Source organism: Xenopus tropicalis, chromosome 4 (assembly GCF_000004195.4).
Source record: "Xenopus tropicalis strain Nigerian chromosome 4, UCB_Xtro_10.0, whole genome shotgun sequence".
NCBI lineage: Eukaryota > Metazoa > Chordata > Amphibia > Anura > Pipidae > Xenopus > Xenopus tropicalis.
The window spans coordinates 10588063-10609442 of record NC_030680.2 but is presented as its reverse complement, the minus strand read 5'-3'; the positions used below and the strand labels follow the sequence as shown (position 1 = coordinate 10609442).

General features: G+C 46.7%; 1 protein-coding gene across 1 annotated transcript in view; it reads right to left on the bottom strand.

The window, feature by feature from the left end:
* Positions 1-402: 402 nt before the first annotated feature.
* The window catches only part of alx4 (ALX homeobox 4), a 46009-nt gene continuing 25031 nt past the window's right edge, over positions 403-21380 (bottom strand). Inside the window, exons 2-4 of the mRNA XM_004913349.4 lie at positions 7672-7961; positions 1978-2106; positions 403-1360 (exon numbers count right to left, since the gene is read on the bottom strand). Coding sequence (XP_004913406.1) covers positions 1037-1360; positions 1978-2106; positions 7672-7961 — 743 coding nt within the window. The 3' untranslated portion in view covers positions 403-1036. The remainder of the gene's footprint in view (positions 1361-1977; positions 2107-7671; positions 7962-21380) is intronic.

The window sequence follows — 21380 nt, the reverse complement described above, 5'->3', positions numbered from 1 at the left end:
GAGCCCCTCCCCCTGACACCATCTTGCCTTACTATACACACGGTTCCACAGTTACAGCCCCATTCTCCGACACAATCTTGCCTTACTATACACATCGTGCCACAGTCACTGAGCCCCTCCCCCTGACATCATTTTGCCTTACTATACACATTGTGCCACAGTTACAGCCCCATTCTCCGACACCATCTTGCCTTACTATACACATTGTGCCACAGTTACAGCCCCATTCTCCGACACCATCTTGCCTTACTATACACATTGTGCCACAGTTACAGCCCCATTCTCCGACACCATCTTGCCTTACTATACACATTGTGCCACAGTTACAGCCCCATTCTCCGACACCATCTTGCCTTACTATACACATTGTGCCACAGTTACAGCCCCATTCTCCGACACCATCTTGCCTTACTATACACACCATGCCACAGTCACTGAGCCCCTCCCCCTGACACCATCTTGCCTTACTATACACATTGTGCCACCATTGCAGGAAAAGGATAAATACTTGGGGTACAAGGGAAAGTCCATTTTCATGCTCCCCCCCTTCACTAAAGACAGCCCGGCCCCCCCATGCCTTCAGTGAAATGAATGAGACCCCAAGGGATCCACTCAGAGACCCAGGGATACAGTACAGCACAAAGCCTTTGGATCATCCCAGGGACTTGTCAGCCATTCCTTGCCCTGAGGCCTAGTTCTGGTTCTGGTTCTGAAAGCAGGGGGAGTCCGGTAGAGTTTGATAACACTTGGCTGCGGATCTCAGTTCTGGCTGATACTCCTGAATTTCTGTGAATATAGTGCTCAGAGGGGTCCGCCATTCCCCTGGCCGGGGGTGCAAGGGGCAGGGGGTGGTGGGGGGTCATCCCTGATTATGGTTGTGCTTTACTCGTCGGCTCCCCCTCTGGCTGCAGTTGAATATTATGTTCCTGTTGGCCTGCGATGCTTGCTGGGACAGCGGCTAAGGTTGCCACCTTTGACCTCGGCAAAAACCGTACAAGGGGGGCGGGCGTAAAGTCACTGGCGGCGGGCAGATCTGTCATGTTGCCCACGACATGGCCGCGCTGTGTTCTTTGGCTTTCATCCTGAGCGCCGCGATGCTGGAGCTTTTGCGGTCGGGCTCGGTATTCAAGTCGTACCCATTAATACCGGGGCCCATGGCCGCGCTGCCGAAGAGACCCCCCATGTGCGTCTGCCCCACGTGAGCTCCGGGACCCGGGACGCTGAGGAACTCCGAGACTCCCCCCGCCGAGTGAGGGTGAGAGTGGGGCGACATGCAGGAAGAGACGGTGTCGCAGGGCACGACGCAGGCCGGCACCGGGGAACCGCCGCCATTATTCCCGATCCACGAGGGGTTCTGTATCTGCGGAACAAGGGGAGAAGAACATGAGAGTAAAATCCCTGCTCTCCATTAGCGACGAGCGAATTTGTCCCGTTTGGCAGAAAATTCGGCGAAACAATTCGCCAATGGCGTAATGCGGAATTTCGCTGCGAATCCACGCCTGCTGAAAAAACCCGCTCATCGCTACTTTCAATGATCTGTCGGCGCTGGGGGGGCAGGTGGGGTGCCCCATTAGGGTTGATGTTTGACTGCAGCCTCCCCCGTCCCATAGGGAAAGGTGAAGGGGAGTTTGAAAGGAAAGAATGCTGGGGGGGGGGGGGGGGTCGGATCTCCAGATGTGGCCTGTGGAACATAGCGTGGGGCTAGCATTCCTGCCGGCTCCCTGCCGACCTTTTACCTTACTCCCTTCATGCCCCCCCCCAGCTGCTGATGAAATGCAATCTAATGGCAGGGACCTGTCCCCCCCCCCCCCCCCCCCCCCCAGCTCCTGTCTCAGTAATAGCCCTACCTTTGCTCCAATCAGGGTTCAGGCAGGTTTAAATGGTGGGGGGGGTGTTTAGAATCATAGGTTGTAAGGAGGATGCTGGGAGTTGTAGTTGAACAGCAGCTGTAGGAATGTAGATCAGAAAGCAGCTCACCTGGGCATAGTTCTCCGCTCGAGTCAGGAGGGGCAGCTCATAGGCCGAGGAGAAGTGAGTGCGCACCTGTTGCATCTGTCCGAACCGCTCCCTCTTCCTCCACTTGGCCCTTCGGTTTTGGAACCAAACCTTGGAGAGAGGACAACAGACAAAGTGAGTGGGGGCTGAGCATACAACTCAGTGAGTAGCACTCAGAGAATACAACTCAGTGAGTAGCACTCAGAGAATACAACTCAATGGGTAGCACTCAGAGATACAACTCAGTGAGTAGCACTCAGAGATACAATTAAGTGAGTAGCACTCAGAGAATACAACTCAATGGGTAGCACTCAGAGATACAACTCAGTGAGTAGCACTCAGAGAATACAACTCAATGGGTAGCACTCAGAGATACAACTCAGTGAGTAGCACTCAGAAATACAACTCAGTGAGTAGCACTCAGAGATACAACTCAATGGGTAGCACTCAGAGATACAATTAAGTGAGTAGCACTCAGAGAATACAACTCAATGGGTAGCACTCAGAGATACAACTCTGTGAGTAGCACTCAGAAATACAACTCAGTGAGTAGCACTGAGAGATACAACTCAAGGGGTAGCACTCAGAGATACAATTAAGTGAGTAGCACTCAGAGAATACAACTCAGTGAGTAGCACTCAGAGATACAACTCAGTGAGTAGCACTCAGAGATACAACTCAGTGAGTAGCACTCAGAGATACAACTCAGTGAGTAGCACTCAGAGATACAACTCAGTGAGTAGCACTTACAGAATATAACTCAGTGAGTAGCACTTAGAGAATATAACTCAGTGAGTAGCACTTAGAGAATATAACTCAGTGAGTAGCACTCAGAGGATACAACTCAGTGAGTAGCACTCAGAGGATACAACTCAGTGTGTAGCACTCAGAGGATACAACTCAGTGAGTAGCACTCAGAGGATACAACTCAATGGGTAGCACTCAGAGGATACAACTCAGTGTGTAGCACTCAGAGAATACAACTCAGTGTGTAGCACTCAGAGGATACAACTCAGTGGGTAGCGCTCAGAGGTACAACTCAGTGAGTAGCACTCAGAGAATACAACTTAATGAGCAGCACTCAAAGAATACAACTCAGTGAGTAGCATTTAGACTATACTTAGCTCAGCTAAAGAAGTGAAACCTTGCTCCTGACAGAGTATTCAGTGCACAATTCACTATTCCCTCTTACTGCCTCAGGGAATCAACATGGCAGCTCCCAGCTCTATGTACAAACAGAAATACGCGGAGAGGAAATCTAATGCATTTGAATAAAGGGACCATGGCTGTGGATGATAGGGCTTGCACGGTGGTACCCAGTGACTGCTCCTAGCCATGGCGGGTATGTGCGGCGGGTATCCCCCAGGCCAAGCTTTCACTTGAACCTAGCGCCCCATTAATCATGGTGGACAAGCGAGGACACTGGATGAGAGAAGCACGTTTTTGGCGAGTGCTGTATAAGTGCATGTTACGGGGGTCTCCTCGCTCTGTCAGACCCTCCGAGGGGGTCATTAATCAGACATAAGGGCCTGTGTCCCAGAGCAAGGGGGTCCTCTTAAGCCTCTGGTTTCAATTTGGCACGGTGGATAAGGGGTGAGAGCGGTGGAGGCCAGAGGTGCCACGGGGTGGTGAAAGTGCCCTCACCCTGGGGCAACAGCCTTGTACCAGGAATGTAGGGGCTTAGAGAGAACTGTGCTGCGCCTGTCTGCCCCCAAATCCCCATCACTAATAGGATCAGCCCCCTACTCAGTCCCAGTAGGGACATCTAGGAGCTACATCCCTTCTCATGTGTTCAACTGCCACCGATTAACTTACCCTTTTGTTTGGGCATTCAGCAAAGGATAAGTATACCTGATTTATAGGGGGTTTTATTTTCCTTTAAAGGGGAACTTCACCCAATTAAGTAAAGAATCCACTCTCTTTAAGAAAAAGCTCAGCTGTTACCTTCTGGGGCACGAAACCATTATTTTTCCCAGTCCTGCGCTTAAGGGCAAATGCCCATACCTGGTGCACTCTTACCTTCCAATTTGTGCCTGTATGTTACCCACCCACTTAGATTGTAAGCTCTACGGGGCAGGGACCATACCTATTGCACTCTTACCTTCCAGTTTGTGCCTGTATGTTACCCAACCACTTAGATTGTAAGCTCTACGGGGCAGGGACCATACCTGTTGCACTCTTACCTTCCAATTTGTGCCTGTATGTTACCCAACCACTTAGATTGTAAGCTCTACGGGGCAGGGACCATACCTGTTGCACTCTTACCTTCCAGTTTGTGCCTGTATGTTACCCAACCACTTAGATTGTAAGCTCTACGGGGCAGGGACCATACCTGTTGCACTCTTACCTTCCAGTTTGTGCCTGTATGTTACCCAACCACTTAGATTGTAAGCTCTACGGGGCAGGGACCTCCTTCCTACTGTGTCTCATACCAAATGGCACTTATTGTGTTTATTTATTATAACACTTGTCCTCCCTGTGTGTAATTCTGTATATTGTAAGTTTGTACAGCGCTGCGTACCCTTGTGGGTACATGCTTACAAATAGTAAGTTTTCCAGACCTATTTGGACCTATTTTAGTTGTATTTGAGAACAACAGTGGGGAGAGTGAGACCCCCCCCCCCCGGGGGACACCAGGGTGTCACTTGGTGGTCCTAAAATGTATATCCTGCATTATACAAATCTCCAAATAGCCGGAGGGGGGGGCTTGGCAGCACAGTGGGATCCATAATATTCTACATTAATATCGCTCTCTCCAAGCTCCATCCCCCCCACCCCCCGGAGCAATTATATTTTGGGGTGGGGGGTGGGTTAAGGGGAAATGTGAGAGGACACTGCCGTGTCCTGGGAAAACGGTGCGGCATGTGGGGGTCAGATAACTACTTCTTGTTTTCATTACATCTTTAATTTCCTGCAGCCTCTGCCTTTCTCCCTCTGCGCCACCTCCCATGGCGGGGGGGGGGGGGGGGGATGATGGGAAGGGACCCTGACGTGGGGGGGCCCAGAAATACATACAGATAAGAATAGGCGCAAGAGCTTCTGCATGGGGTTAGGTGGGCACAAGAGACAGGGGCAAGTAAACTCACAGCTGGGCTAACCTGGCATTCACTATATAATGTAAATCTATAGGGTAGTTAGGGCTGGTTATGGGGTAGGGCAGCGAGGGCACTAGACATGGATCTCCCCCAAATGCCAGCTGCAGAACAGAAACTTCCAGCTGTTGTCATAATTTTACTGAATTTCTTTTTATGAGGAATCTTATGGGCTGTTCCTGCTGAATCATGTGGGCAGATTTTTGTCATATCTCTCAGTACAGGTTATAAGTAGGGGCGCCATTTTGTTGCAAGATAGATATTTGAGTTGAATGAACTGAGAAAATCCTTGAGGTTTTATTTGCTGACTGGGGTTCCCTGGAACTACACAGAAACCCAGATCTAAGCCTATGGGGGCACTGATTATTCTCATGGGGGGGCATCTTCCTTGTAGTGGTTTGAAAGGATGGAGATGACTGAGTGGGGTGTAGAACAGATAAAGTACCTCCCCTGCAGTACATATATAAACAGATAAAGTACCTCCCCTGCAGTACATATATAAACAGATAAAGTACCGCCCCTGCAGTACATATATAAACAGCTAAAGTACCGCCCCTGCAGTACATATATAAACAGCTAAAGTACCACCCCTGCAGTACATATATAAACAAATAAAGTTCCTCCCCTGCAGTACATATATAAACAGATAAAGTACCACCCCTGCAGTACATATATAAACAGCTAAAGTACTGCCCCTGCAGTACATATATAAACAGCTAAAGTACCACCCCTGCAGTACATATATAAACAGCTAAAGTACCACCCCTGCAGTACATATATAAACAGCTAAAGTACCACCCCTGCAGTACATATATAAACAGCTAAAGTACCACCCCTGCAGTACATATATAAACAGCTAAAGTACCACCCCTGCAGTACATATATAAACAGCTAAAGTACCACCCCTGCAGTACATATATAAACAGCTAAAGTACCTTCCCTGCAGTACATATATAAACAAATAAAGTACCACCCCTGCAGTACATATATAAACAAATAAAGTACCTTCCCTGCAGTGCATATATAAACAGATAAAGTACCTCCCCTGCAGTACATATATAAACAAATAAAGTACCACCCCTGCAGTGCATATATAAACAGATAAAGTACCTCCCCTGCAGTACATATATGAACAGATAAAGTACCTCCCCTGCAGTACATATATGAACAGATAAAGTACCTCCCCTGCAGTACATATATGAACAGATAAAGTCAATCAGCAATCAGTCAGTCATTCGCTTTGATCAGACCACTACAAGCTAGAAACTGAAAGCAGATATCTGATTGATTGCTGAGGGCAAAGGTAATGATACAGTTTAGTGGCTGGCCAACATTCCACTCATCCAGCTATTCTGCCTGTTGAGCCAAAGCAGTTCTGGGTTGGCCAGGGACCCAATCATTTGTCCAAATACTTGGAAGCGAGACACTCTCCCATGAAAGATCATAACTTGCTAGGAAAATCACCATACTGCCTGCTGCTGTGCCATTTGTAATCACTCAATGGAGCCCGTCTACTAAGGATAAGTTTAGCCGAGTCTCCAGTCAAGACATTCAGATTATTAACATTACATGCCATAGGAACCAGACCAGGTGGGAGGTGAGGGCTATTTTACCAGCCTCGCCAGACATGTAGATCACAGCATATACATACATAAGCCAGATGTTAGGAGTGATGCTAAGTACATCGTCTTGGGTTACAAAATCCATCAATGGGTTCTATTCTTTGGGTTCTAGTACAGAAGCCCTATGTAATAACACTTTCTTAACATATCTCAAGAGTTATCACATAGGGCTTTATATACAGGCCTGTCCACTTGGTGGCCCACTGGCTTTAAGCCATGGTCTCCACTCTGACAAAGATCTCCATAGAATTCTTTGTACAACATCAATGCTTTATAATAATATGGGCCACCTTAGCCTATGGAAGATTAGATAACTGACCCATGCCATGAATAGTCTTGGACATCCCTGTACCAAGGAGATCATTTATAGAAACAAAAATAGCCCCACACCCCATCACAAAAACCTAAGATGCTTATGTTGAAGGCCCCAAACTCCATCACTGATTCCCAGCCTAGACCATAGACGCAAAACTGTTTATCTTTGTGGGCTGACCCATTACAGAGGGAGGTTCTGCTCTTTGTTGGTAGAAAGGAACCCACTGTACCTGGACTCTTGCTTAACATATCTCAAGTGTTATTACATAGGGCTTTATATACATTCAGGCAGGCCTTTCCACTTGGTGGTCCACTGGCTTTAAGCCATGGTCTCCACCCTGACAAAGATCTCCATAGAATTCTTTGTATAACATCAATGCTTTATAATAATATGGGCCACCTTCGCCTATGGAAGATTAGATAACTGACCCATGCCATGAAAAGTCTCGGACATCCTGAACCAAGGTGTTGGAGATCATCGATAGCCCCACACCCATCACAAAAACCTAAGATGCTTATGTTGAAGACCCCAGACTCCATCACCGATTCCCAGCCTAGACTGTAGACACAAAACTGTTTATCTTTGTGGGCTGACCCATTACAGAGGGAGGTTCTGCTCTTTGTTGGTAGGAAGGAACCCACTGTACCTGGACTCTGGCCTCCGTCAGGTCAGTCCTCATGGCTAGCTGCTCCCGAGCATAGACATCTGGGTAGTGAGTCTTCTGGAAGACCTTCTCGAGCTCCTCTAGTTGGTAACTGGTGAAGGTAGTCCTGTTCCTTCTTTTCTTTCCTTTGTTGCTTTCAGATTCAGTTTTGTCCATAGGGAGGTCTCCGCTGCCTCGGTCTTGGGAGCCCTTCCCTGCAGTCTCCTTGCTGGTAATGTAGCCACTATCCATTCCCTGGTGGTCACTGTTTGGGGTCAGGGCGCTCTCTTTCGCTAAAATGACAAATGAGGTAGAGATATATCAATATTGGTAGAAGAAATCCCAGCCTGACACAGGGTTCGATTCCTCTGTTGGGTATTTGTGCCCAAGGGCAGGGACTATATAACCTAATAATAATTGCAATGGGGGTTCTTGTGTGGCAATTCTTGGGTCTAAACCCAGATCATTTCCAGTAGCCCATGTACTAGAAAATACAGAAAGGTTTAATAGTACAGGTATAGGACCTGTTATCCAGAATGCTCAGGACCTCAGGCTTTCCGAATAAGGGATCTTTCCATAATCCCCACACTTTAAGTCTACTAAAAAATTATTTATACATAATTTAAACCCAATAGGACAGGTCTGCCCCCAATAAGGGGTAATTATATCTTAGTTGGGATCAAGTACAGGTACTGTTTTATTATTACAGAGAAAAGGGAATCATTTAACCATAAAATAAACCCAATAGGGCTGTTCTGCCCCCAATAAGGGGTAATTATATCTTAGTTGGGATCAAGTACAGGTACTGTTTTATTATTACAGAGAAAAGGGAATCATTTAACCATAAAATAAACCCAATAGGGCTGTTCTGCCCCCAATAAGGGGTAATTATATCTTAGTTGGGATCAAGTACAGGTACTGTTTTATTATTACAGAGAAAAGGGAATCATTTAACCATTAAATAAACCCAATAGGACTGTTCTGCCCCCAATAAGGGGTAATTATATCTTAGTTGGGATCAAGTACAGGTACTGTTTTATTATTACAGAGAAAAGGGAATCATTTAACCATTAAATAAACCCAATAGGGCTGTTCTGCCCCAATAGGGGTAATTATATCTTAGTTGGGATCAAGTACAGGTACTGTTTTATTATTACAGAGAAAAAGGAAATCATTTGCTTATAATGGAGTCTATGGAAGATGGCCTTTCCGTAATTTGGAACTTTTTGGATAACGCGTCCGGATAAGGGATCCGATACCTGTACATGATAGGGTATGAGTATTGAAGAACTGGGGGACCCAGTTCTGGTTGGAATGGAACCTAGCACCCAAGAGCTGCAAGACATTAATATTCGTCACACATAACAAGAACAATTAAAGGGCAACATAAACACAACTGTATAATAAAAATGAATTTTTAGGCAAATTTCCCCTTTTATAATACAAAAGAATCCTTCTATCGCCATAGTTTATGGTTACTGCCCCTTTAAGCGCTCAGCTCTCTTGTCAAACCCCTCATCTCCCCCCCCCCCACCCTCGGCTGCTGCATTTGCAGGGGGGCCAGAGTTCACCAAAATCAAATGCTCCCACAGCTCAAGGATTTAGCTCCAAAGGCTTCAGGAACTCAACTTTAAGTGACCTCAGAAAGTCATTTTATCTTCCTGCGCCTACAGCAGCACATTAGATTGTCAGCTCCTCTGGTGGCTCTGATTCATTGCAGCCACAAATGGCACACACCAAAGGGAAACCTATGATCCTGCAGAGCTGCAAGAGGATTTGTGTAATCCCCCCGGTGCTGCTGGGGCCCCCTGCTCTTCGGGGCTATTTTTCTTATCTTTCAGAGTTTACGATTTCCTTTGGTAAAGGTGAAGCCTTGCAGGAGATAGAATAAAGCCCAGGGTTCCATCTGATATATCAATTCCTGAAAGTAATCAGGCAAGATGGTTAACTCATTGGGCGCCGACCTCCTGTTGGGTAATTTTCCCCCAGTTTAAGGGAATAGGGGCCGGGTGAGTTACAACCTAAAACAGCCCCCTATTGGCTATCGCCTTATCAGGCGATTTTCCATTTAAGCTTAGGGGGCCCCTAAAGACCCATCTGTTTAGGGAATCATATTCATTGTATCTAAACTGATCAGACATTTATATATGTATCATCAATCATCCATCAGTATCCACATTCCTTTGGTTTCAATGTACCCCTGTAGATTGTAAGCTCTTGCGAGCAGGGCCCTGTGATCCTACTGGTAATTGGCTGGCGATATATAAATAAATGATGAAGATGATGATGAGGGGGTTTTGTGTTATTTGGAGCCATGTTTGTGGGATACTAAAGGGTTTAGTTGGTCCCCCGGGGCTGCTATCCCAGCAACTGCCCTTTACCTACCCCCAGCCCACTACCTTATACTTTGTCATGATCAGGGGAGGGAGGGCAGTGGGGAAGTGGTAGGTGGTTCTGGGTTATTATTATTAACATTTATTTATAAAGCGCCAACATATCCCGCAGCGCTGTACAATAAGTGGGTTTCATACATTGGACATACAGAGTAACATATAAAGCAATCAATAACCGATACAAGAGGTGAAGGGAGCCCTGCCCAAAAGAGCTATCTATCTATCTATCTATCTATCTATTGGTCTATATATCATCTATCTATCTTTCTGAATGTCTATCTAATATCTATCTATCAATTATCTATCTATCAATTATCTATCTATCTATATCTCTCTATCTATTGATCTATTATTAACATTTATTTATAAAGCGCCAACATATCCCGCAGCGCTGTACAATAAGTGGGTTACATACATTGGACATACAGAGTAACATATAAAGCAATCAATAACCGATACAGGAGGTGAAGAGAGCCCTGCCCAAAAGAGCTATCTATCTATCTATCTATCTATCTATCTATCTATCTATCTATCTATCTATTGGTCTATATATCATCTATCTATCTTTCTGAATGTCTATCTAATATCTATCTATCTATCTATCTATCTATATCTCTCTATCTATTGATCTATTATTAACATTTATTTATAAAGCGCCAACATATCCCGCAGCGCTGTACAATAAGTGGGTTCCATACATTGGACATACAGAGTAACATATAAAGCAATCAGTAACCGATACAAAAGGTGAAGGGAGCCCTGCCCAAAAGAGCTTACAATCTACAAGGAATTACTGCATTACATACATTGGGCATACAGAGTAACATATAAAGCAATCAGTAACCGATACAGGAGGGGAAGAGAGTCAGTGAGACCCATGAAGGCCAGTGTCCTGCTGGCCCGGTCCGACCCTGAGCTGTGCCCTCCTAGGGCACCATCTAAAAGCAATGGGACATGGGGCCACTTTGAAACAAGGGGCCATGTTTCTGTGCAGCCTGAAAATTGTCCCCCTCGTGCCCGTCAATAAGCCTTTAAACAAGGTAGTCTGAAAAAGAATCCATGCACTACCGAAAAACTTCAAGCTTGGAGTGGGTAAAGAGCTTTCATAACAGTGCCGAAGGGGTGTGGGGGGCTAAACCTGCACCCATAGCAGCACCCCTTAAGTAGTCAGAGAAAGCATTCCTGTGTGTTTCCAGGAACTGTTTTACCAAAAAACATGAAGCCTTAGAGCAGGGAAAGAGCATAAATGCAGAAGAGGTGCAGGGGCTACACCTAAATCCATAGCAGTGCCCTGTTAGTCGGAAAAAACATCCACATGTTTCCATGAATAATGGAGCTTAAAGAGGTGACTGTAAGGCATATCCAGATACTAGCTGGCCATAACTTCTCTGTCTGTCTGGCCCATAAGGGTTGGTACCTCGATAACAGGCCAAAGGTAAAGAGCCTAAATGGCAGTGCTGCAGAGATGCAGGGGCTATAGCTGTGCCCATAGCAGTTTTAAAACTTTGAATTATTTGATTAAAATGGAGTCTATGGGAGATGGGCTTTCCATAATTCGGAGCTTTCTGGATAACGTGTTTCCGGATAACGGATCTCATACCTGTAATTCAAAAATTATAAAACAAAATAAAAAATGAAGGACTAAAACATTGGACGCTAAAGTATGGGCTGTAAGGCATATCCACATACTGGCCAGCCATAATTTACACCCCTATTAGTGTTACCTCTATAGCATTTGCTCTCCATCTGCTAAAAAACAAAACAGAAGAGAGGAGGCCAAAGGGAAAGCGCTTTACTGACAGCGCTGAAGAGATGCAGGGGCCAAAGCTTAGTGATAACCTGGGCAGCAGCCTATAACTCTGACCCGTCAGGACTTCTATACTGATAGGGAGACTTTGAATTCAGCCCAGAGACAGACAGGCGGCTCTGCAAAACCTAATGGCTCCTCTCACAGGAGTCAAAGACCATAAAGAAAATCCCAGTAAAAAGGAAAAAAACCTGTGCAATGTAGATAAAGGGTGGTGACAGATCTGCATCACGGAGGGTCAGGGATACAGGAGGCCCCAGGGCCCCCAATAAAGGGGAATGATCATTATTTTAGTGAAATGACAATGAGTTCATGGTATGGGAGTCAATACGGTAGTTGTGATTGAAAAAAGACAGAAACCCATCAGGTTCAGCCCTTGGCTCAGCTCGTTCCTATGTGGATTGACTGACATGGAATAAAAGAAGGATCTGTAGCGGAACGGTAGAAAGTTCCATCTTGTTTCCAAAAGGATCAGTGGTCGCCATGTTCTAATACGGAGTATGGGGGCCACTGACATCCCAGAATAATATCACTTTAAAGGGGTGGTTCGCCTTGAAGATAACTTTTGTTATAGAAAACCCGATTCCTGGAAACTTTGCAATTGTTTTTATTTATTTTTTATAGTTTCTGAATTATTTGCCTTTCTCGTCTGACTCTTCCCAGCTTTTATACGGGGGTCACTGACCCCGGCAGCCAAAATCCATTGCTTTACAGTGTTATTGTTATTGCTTTTTATCACTTATCTTTCTATTCAGTCCCTCTCCTATTCATATTCCCACCTCTCGTTCAAGCCACTGACTAGTTGCTATGGTAAATAAGACCCTAGCAACCGAATAGCTGCTGAACAAAAACCCAATAATGGAAAAACCATACAACTCTGGGGCAAACTATTTACACCATACCCACAGGATTCTGATCATTTACATGGTACATTCCTGTTCCACAGAAACCAAGTTCAAGTTTATAAGGGGCAAACCAAAATTTTGCATGGGAGGGGGGCTACCAATTCCAAATTGTACGTATTTGACATATATTCCTATAATAAAAGGGGTACCTTGAGGTTGGAAAGCCCCAGTGAAAGCTGAACCAGCCTTGATAATTAAAGTGGGTGTGAAATATAGACCATTTTTGGCCTACAACTCCCAGCATGCTCCATTCTCCAGCATTAGTTTGTACAATCCATCCTACTGCCACCGTATTATATTGTGGAAAGCAGATTTTTCACTTCAAGTCTCTGAATTGTAATACAGCACTCCTGTAACAAATCATTTTGTCAGCAAATCATTTATTCAACATAAGTACGGCTATTATCTGCTATTCACTGTATCCTTGTACTTTATAAGTAACAGATTATTAAACCAAAGAGGAGAAATAAAGTGTTTCGGTCTGAAAAGTATTAGACTGCGTATGGCACAGGGTTCTCATTCCTTGTTCCCCTTGTGCTTCAGCATTGGTCTGGCCCTGGTAGCCCTCATCAACCATACAGATAATATGTACCCAGAGCAGCAAATAAGCACTCCCCCCAAATCTCCCCCTAATTGGCCTTCAGGCTGGGCCCCCTTAGCCCATAACAAGGTTACAGATATATAGAAACATTGGGGTAACAGTCACCCTGCTATAGTTCCAGGGGTACCCAGGGCACAAATAAGCACTCACCCCAAATCCCCCCCTAACTGGCCTTCAGGCTGGGCCCCCTTAGCCCATAACAAGGTTACAGATATATAGAAACATTGGGGTAACAGTCACCCCACTATAGTTCCAGGGGTACCCAGGGCACAAATAAGCACTCACCCCAAATCCCCCCCTAACTGGCCTTCAGGCTGGGCCCCCTTAGCCCATAACAAGGTTACAGATATATAGAAACATTGGGGTAACAGTCACCCTGCTATAGTTCCAGGGGTACCCAGGGCACAAATAAGCACTCACCCCAAATCCCCCCCCTAACTGGCCTTCAGGCTGGGCCCCCTTAGCCCATAACAAGGTTACAGATATATAGAAACATTGGGGTAACTGTCACCCTGCTATAGTTCCAGGGGTACCCAGGGCACAAATAAGCACTCACCCCAAATCCCCCCCTAACTGGCCTTCAGGCTGGGCCCCCTTAGCCCATAACAAGGTTACAGATATATAGAAACATTGGGGTAACAGTCACCCTGCTATAGTTCCAGGGGTACCCAGGGCACAAATAAGCACTCACCCCAAATCCCCCCCCTAACTGGCCTTCAGGCTGGGCCCCCTTAGCCCATAACAAGGTTACAGATATATAGAAACATTGGGGTAACTGTCACCCTGCTATAGTTCCAGGGGTACCCAGGGCACAAATAAGCACTCACCCCAAATCCCCCCCTAACTGGCCTTCAGGCTGGGCCCCCTTAGCCCATAACAAGGTTACAGATATATAGAAACATTGGGGTAACAGTCACCCTGCTATAGTTCCAGGGGTACCCAGGGCACAAATAAGCACTCACCCCAAATCTCCCCCTAACTGGCCTTCAGGCTGGGCCCCCTTAGCCCATAACAAGGTTACAGATATATAGAAACATTGGGGTAACAGTCACCCTGCTATAGTTCCAGGGGTACCCAGGGCACAAATAAGCACTCACCCCAAATCCCCCCCTAACTGGCCTTCAGGCTGGGCCCCCTTAGCCCATAACAAGGTTACAGATATATAGAAACATTGGGGTAACTGTCACCCTGCTATAGTTCCAGGGGTACCCAGGGCACAAATAAGCACTCACCCCAAATCCCCCCCTAACTGGCCTTCAGGCTGGGCCCCCTTAGCCCATAACAAGGTTACAGATATATAGAAACATTGGGGTAACAGTCACGTTGCTATAGTTCCAGGGGTACCCAGGGCACAAATAAGCACTCACCCCAAATCCCCCCTAACTGGCCTTCAGGCTGGGCCCCCTTAGCCCATAACAAGGTTACAGATATATAGAAACATTGGGGTAACAGTCACGCTGCTATAGTTCCAGGGGTACCCAGGGCACAAATAAGCACTCACCCAAAATCCCCCCCTAACTGGCCTTCAGGCTGGGCCCCCTTAGCCCATAACAAGGTTACAGATATATAGAAACATTGGGGTAACAGTCACCCCGCTATAGTTCCAGGGGTACCCAGGGCACAAATAAGCACTCACCCCACATCCCCCCCTAACTGGCCTTCAGGCTGGGCCCCCTTAGCCCATAACAAGGTTACAGATATATAGAAACATTGGGGTAACAGTCACCCTGCTATAGTTCCAGGGGTACCCAGGGCACAAATAAGCACTCACCCCAAATCCCCCCCTAACTGGCCTTCAGGCTGGGCCCCCTTAGCCCATAACAAGGTTACAGATATATAGAAACATTGGGGTAACAGTCACCCTGCTATAGTTCCAGGCTTGCCTGAGGGCTCCTGTAGCTTCAGGATTGTACAGCAGCTCGGTACATAAGATGGGGCCAGGAGTATGGGAATTGCGGATAAGGTGCTACTCCAGCATTGGGACTGGGATTGTCAGAGTGGATATTTCCCAGTTGTGGGATTAAGCAGGGAGATTGGCAGCTCCGTAACGCGGTGTTTATTATTAGAGCCATTTGCGTGGGTGAGGAGGTGATGATGTGGCTACTGTGTGCGGAACGTATGGTTTGTGCAAAAAAAGCCGACTCCGGAGTGGATTGAAAGTGACAGAAAAAAATCCCTTTTATCTGCAGGAAATTTTTGTTATAATCATGTTTTCGTTGGCACAGCAGAGGGGTTTGGGGGGCGCAAGTGCAGAGCGGCATGAATATTCCGGGCTCGTATCACTGGGAATCCCTGCTGTACCAATAAGGCTTCTACATAGGCAATACATAATACATAGAATACTCACTAATTAAAGGGAAGCCCAGGAAGATTTCTACTGATCACGACAAGGGCCAAAGTACTTTATTAAGCTGTATGTAATAATAATACTAATAATAAAGTGCATAATATAAAATTTAACTAGCACTAGTTGCACTACACCCCCCATCCCCGGTCCTTGGAAAAATTGTCTTGCTGGAAACCGGTCCGTGGTGCAAAAAAGGTTGGGGACACATAGGGCCTGTTTGGCAGAGACTCTCTGATACTACAGAGATATATTCTGTATTTTGGGGATGTTCTTTACTCATTCAAACCCCATAGACATAAGAGTGCAGTGTGTGGCTACTGTCTGTGGAACATATGGTTTGTGCAAAAAACCCAACTCCGGAGTAGACTGGAAGTGACAGGAAAAAATCCCTTTGGCACATCAGGGGTTTGGGGGCTAGCTGCCATGCCCACCCCAATATGATTTGCCGTGGCCCTAAGGCATCCCTTCATGCGAGGTGTGAAGTTCTTACCCAGTACTAAGAATACATTTGCTGTCTCATCATCATCACAAGTGACCCGAAGATACCTTGGCTTGGATGAACCAGCTGGGAATCCCCATTGCCACTGATTAACAGCATGTGATTTGCTCATTAGCTGAAACCTACAATTAATTTCCCACATCAGGGCGCCATTTGTGCGCGTTGACTTTGCCCCAAGGCTGGGCCATGCCAGGCACAATGGTGATGTGGACCGGCGGATATAGAAGGCAAAAAAACCCAGGAATCTTCGCCACTTGTTTGTTTTCATGTGTAATCAGAATCCCACCAGCCCGGCTGGATGTGCTTATCCCCTTATTGATACAACATGTGAGCCACACAACTGGATTCTGGCTCTGATACCCTCTCCCTTGCCCCCTCTCCCTCTCTCTGCAGCCAGAAGAGCTTTATATATCTCCTTGTTTTGAAGTTTTTGGAGAGAGTTGAGGCTGACAGATACCGAGGGCTGCAAACCACATGTTAAAAGGTTCCGATTTCTGCCTCTCACCCCCCCCCCCCCCACCCCGGCCTCCCCTCCCTTTCGTTCCTTTAGGGATCCAGATGTGACAGGGAAGGTTTTTCTTTTAAAGTCAATCACACATGGGAAGCAAATGGAGGGGAAATTGAGAGTCCCTGGCACCAGGGCTGAACTTTCGGATATCCAATAACTGAGGACAAGGGAGAACAGACATTTTTGACCGTAAGAAAGAGATGCTGATTTCCTTTGGGCTCCTATATCCACCTTTCCCTTGCCGGCGGCCTGTAACGCAATGCCCTGCGCGTGCCTGTGCCGAGCACAAAGGGGTTGATTTGGCACAAAGTCCCCTTAGGTACTGAGAAAATTAAGGCCATTTGGGGAGAAAAAAAGGCAAAAGGGCATTAACTTTAGACCATTGTGAGCAGGCCCCCATCCTATTCTGTGTAACTTGCTGGTGCTATATAAATAAATGACAATGATGGTGCCAGCCCCCAGACCCTCAGACCCTCAGACCCCCAGAAGGCTGGAAGAACTCAAGCTGACCAAACACAGTGCAATGTAAGTGACCAGCTTCACCCACATGACCCACCACCGGCCAATCCGTGGGACCAGTGGATATTGGCTATCTATGTATTGTATGAGAAATAAAACACCCCACCCAACTACTGCATTGCCTCCTGGGAAATTTGATCCCAAATACTGTATTGAAGCCAATAATTAGCAGCTCTACATAGTTACATAGTTACATAGGGTTGAAAAAAGACCGGAGTCCATCAAGTTCAACCCATCCAAGTAAACCCAGCACACACAACCCACACCTACCAATCTATAAACTCACATACATAAACTATATATACAACCACTAAGCTCTCTGAAAATTCATTGGCCAGGGCGCTTTCCTTCATAGTCCTGTGGTACCATCCTTTTTCACTCTTGCACACAAGCCACTGTTCAAATCTGCTATAAAGCGGGCCAAGCCAGCAGAATATTGGACTGTGTATGGGGGGGCCTTCCAACAGCTTGGCCAACTGATATCGGACCAAAAAATGCCAACAGACAGATATGTCTGTTTCTGCCTAATATGTTTCAAAACAAAAAACATAATTTTAAGTTTTAAGATTTAAGATGCAAAAGCCTATAAGCAAAAAGTATGGCAGCTCCCTCCTCTGCGCAATAACCTGGCCATATGTTTTACTGAACATCTACAATAACACCAAGTGAGTGTAAGCTTATAAATAGGGTATATATCCCCATTAAGCGGAGGAGGCATTTATTTACATGTCTAAACACCCCGCAGGGACGCTGAGGAGATGTCCATAAAGGAATGGCTGCAGGAATAACATGCATCTCAGCGGTGCAATAAATCACTTTGGGCTGCTTTGCGATGCTATTACAGAGCGCTGTATGGGCAGACAGAACATTTATATTGCCCTGTCTTTGAAGCAGGATTAATTGCACCCCCCTATCACTCTCAGTGCTCTGTATTTGTTACTCAGCTTGTTAAAAGCAAATATTTTTGTTTCCTCTACGCTCTCTTGAAAAGAAAGATAAAAAAGCACTATACTGGCACTCAGGGGGTTCTGTACCTTGAACTGTAAAGTATAAAGGAATTGCTTACTTGCGCTCAAATTTCCTCACTAAAAATCTGAATGTATACATGAAAGCAGCCGCTGCCATACTGCTTGCCCCAAATGTTTTCTGCCTTATAGGATGGCAATACTTAACCCTACAGAACAAAAACACCAAAATATGAAAGTGTATAAAAGTAATTACAGTATAATGTACTGTTGCCCTCCACTGGTACAGCTGGGTTGTTTGCCTCAGAAACCCTACTATAGTTTATATAAATACCCCGCTGTGTAGCCCCGGGGGCAGCCATTCCTGCACCGGTACAGCTGGGGTGTTTGCTACAGAAACCCTACTATAGTTTATATAAATACCCTGCTGTGTAGCCCCGGGGGCAGCCATTCCTGCACTGGTACAGCTGGGGTGTTTGCTACAGAAACCCTACTATAGTTTATATAAATACCCCGCTGTGTAGCCCCGGGGGCAGCCATTCCTGCACTGGTACAGCTGGGGTGTTTGCTACAGAAACCCTACTATAGTTTATATAAATACCCCGCTGTGTAGCCCCGGGGCAGCCATTCCTGCACTGGTACAGCTGGGGTGTTTGCTACAGAATCCCTACTATAGTATATATAAATACCCCGCTGTGTAGCCCCGGGGCAGCCATTCCTGCACTGGTACAGCTGGGGTGTTTGCTACAGAAACCCTACTATAGTATATATAAATACCCCGCTGTGTAGCCCCGGGGCAGCCATTCCTGCACTGGTACAGCTGGGGTGTTTGCTACAGAAACCCTACTATAGTTTATATAAATACCCCGCTGTGTAGCCCCGGGGGCAGCCATTTCTGCACTGGTACAGCTGGGGTGTTTGCTACAGAATCCCTACTATAGTTTATATAAATACCCTGCTGTGTAGCCCCGGGGCAGCCATTCCTGCACTGGTACAGCTGGGGTGTTTGCTACAGAAACCCTACTATAGTTTATATAAATACCCTGCTGTGTAGCCCCGGGGGCAGCCATTCCTGCACTGGTACAGCTGGGGTGTTTGCTACAGTAACACTACTATAGTTTATATAAATACCCCGCTGTGTAGCCCCGGGGGCAGCCATTCCTGCACTGGTACAGCTGGGGTGTTTGCTACAGAAACCCTACTATAGTTTATATAAATACCCTGCTGTGTAGCCCCGGGGGCAGCCATTCCTGCACTGGTACAGCTGGGGTGTTTGCTACAGTAACACTACTATAGTTTATATAAATACCCCGCTGTGTAGCCCCGGGGGCAGCCATTCCTGCACTGGTACAGCTGGGGTGTTTGCTACAGAAACCCTACTATAGTTTATATAAATACCCCGCTGTGTAGCCCCGGGGGGCAGCCATTCCTGCACTGGTTCAGCTGGGGTGTTTGCTACAGAAACCCTACTATAGTATATATAAATACCCCGCTGTGTAGCCCCGGGGCAGCCATTCCTGCACTGGTACAGCTGGGGTGTTTGCTACAGAATCCCTACTATAGTTTATATAAATACCCCGCTGTGTAGCCCCGGGGCAGCCATTCCTGCACTGGTACAGCTGGGGTGTTTGCCTCAGAAACCCTACTATAGTTTATATAAATACCCCGCTGTGTAGCCCCGGGGGCAGCCATTCCTGCACTGGTACAGCTGGGGTGTTTGCCTCAGAAACCCTACTATAGTTTATATAAATACCCCGCTGTGTAGCCCCGGGGGCAGCCATTCCTGCACTGGTACAGCTGGGGTGTTTGCTACAGAAACCCTACTATAGTTTATATAAATACCCCGCTGTGTAGCCCCGGGGGCAGCCATTCCTGCACTGTTAAAGCTGGGGTGTTTGCTACAGAAACCCTACTGTAGTTTATATAAATACCCCGCTGTGTAGCCCCGGGGGCAGCCATTCCTGCACTGGTACAGCTGGGGTGTTTGCCTCAGAAACCCTACTATAGTTTATATAAATACCCTGCTGTGTAGCCCCGGGGGCAGCCATTCCTGCACTGGTACAGCTGGGGTGTTTGCTACAGAAACCCTACTATAGTTTATATAAATACCCTGCTGTGTAGCCCCGGGGGCAGCCATTCCTGCACTGGTACAGCTGGGGTGTTTGCTACAGAAACCCTACTATAGTTTATATAAATACCCCGCTGTCTAGCCCCGGGGGCAGCCATTCCTGCACTGGTAGCGCCAGGGTGTTTGCTACAGAAACCCTACTATAGTTTATATAAATACCCCGCTGTGTAGCCCCGGGGGCAGCCATTCCTGCACTGGTACAGCTGGGGTGTTTGCTACAGAAACCCTACTATAGTTTATATAAATACCCCGCTGTGTAGCCCCGGGGGCAGCCATTCCTGCACTGGTACAGCTGGGGTGTTTGCTACAGAAACCCTACTATAGTTTATATAAATACCCATTGCCATTGCCAGTTGTACCAGTGCAGGAACGGCTGCCCCCGGGGCTACACAGCAGGGTATTTATATAAACTATAGTAGGGTTTCTGTAGCAAACACCCCAGCTGTACCAGTGCAGGAATGGCTGCCCCCGGGGCTACACAGCAGGGTATTTATATAAACTATAGTAGGGTTTCTGTAGCAAACACCCCAGCTGTACCAGTGCAGGAATGGCTGCCCCCGGGGCTACACAGCAGGGTATTTATATAAACTATAGTAGGGTTTCTGTAGCAAACACCCCAGCTGTACCAGTGCAGGAATGGCTGCCCCCGGGGCTACACAGCGGGGTATTTATATAAACTATAGTAGGGTTTCTGTAGCAAACACCCCAGCTGTACCGGTGCAGGAATGGCTGCCCCCGGGGCTACACAGCAGGGTATTTATATAAACTACAGTAGGGTTTCTGTAGCAAACATGGAGGCAGTTTTGGCAGCCAGCCATGTTTGAACCCACAGCAACCAATCAGCAGTCTCGTCTCATTTCAGATAGAATAATGAAAGCAAAACAGTTGCTGAGGGAACAGGACTTGGGCCAGGACTACAATCACCTTGTCACGGGTGAGTGATGTCATCAGTCAGCGCCCAATTTAGCCCCAGCGAGAGTACAAAGAAGCACTTCACAATTTTACTGTAGCCACAGTGTAAGAACTGCACAAGCAGCAGG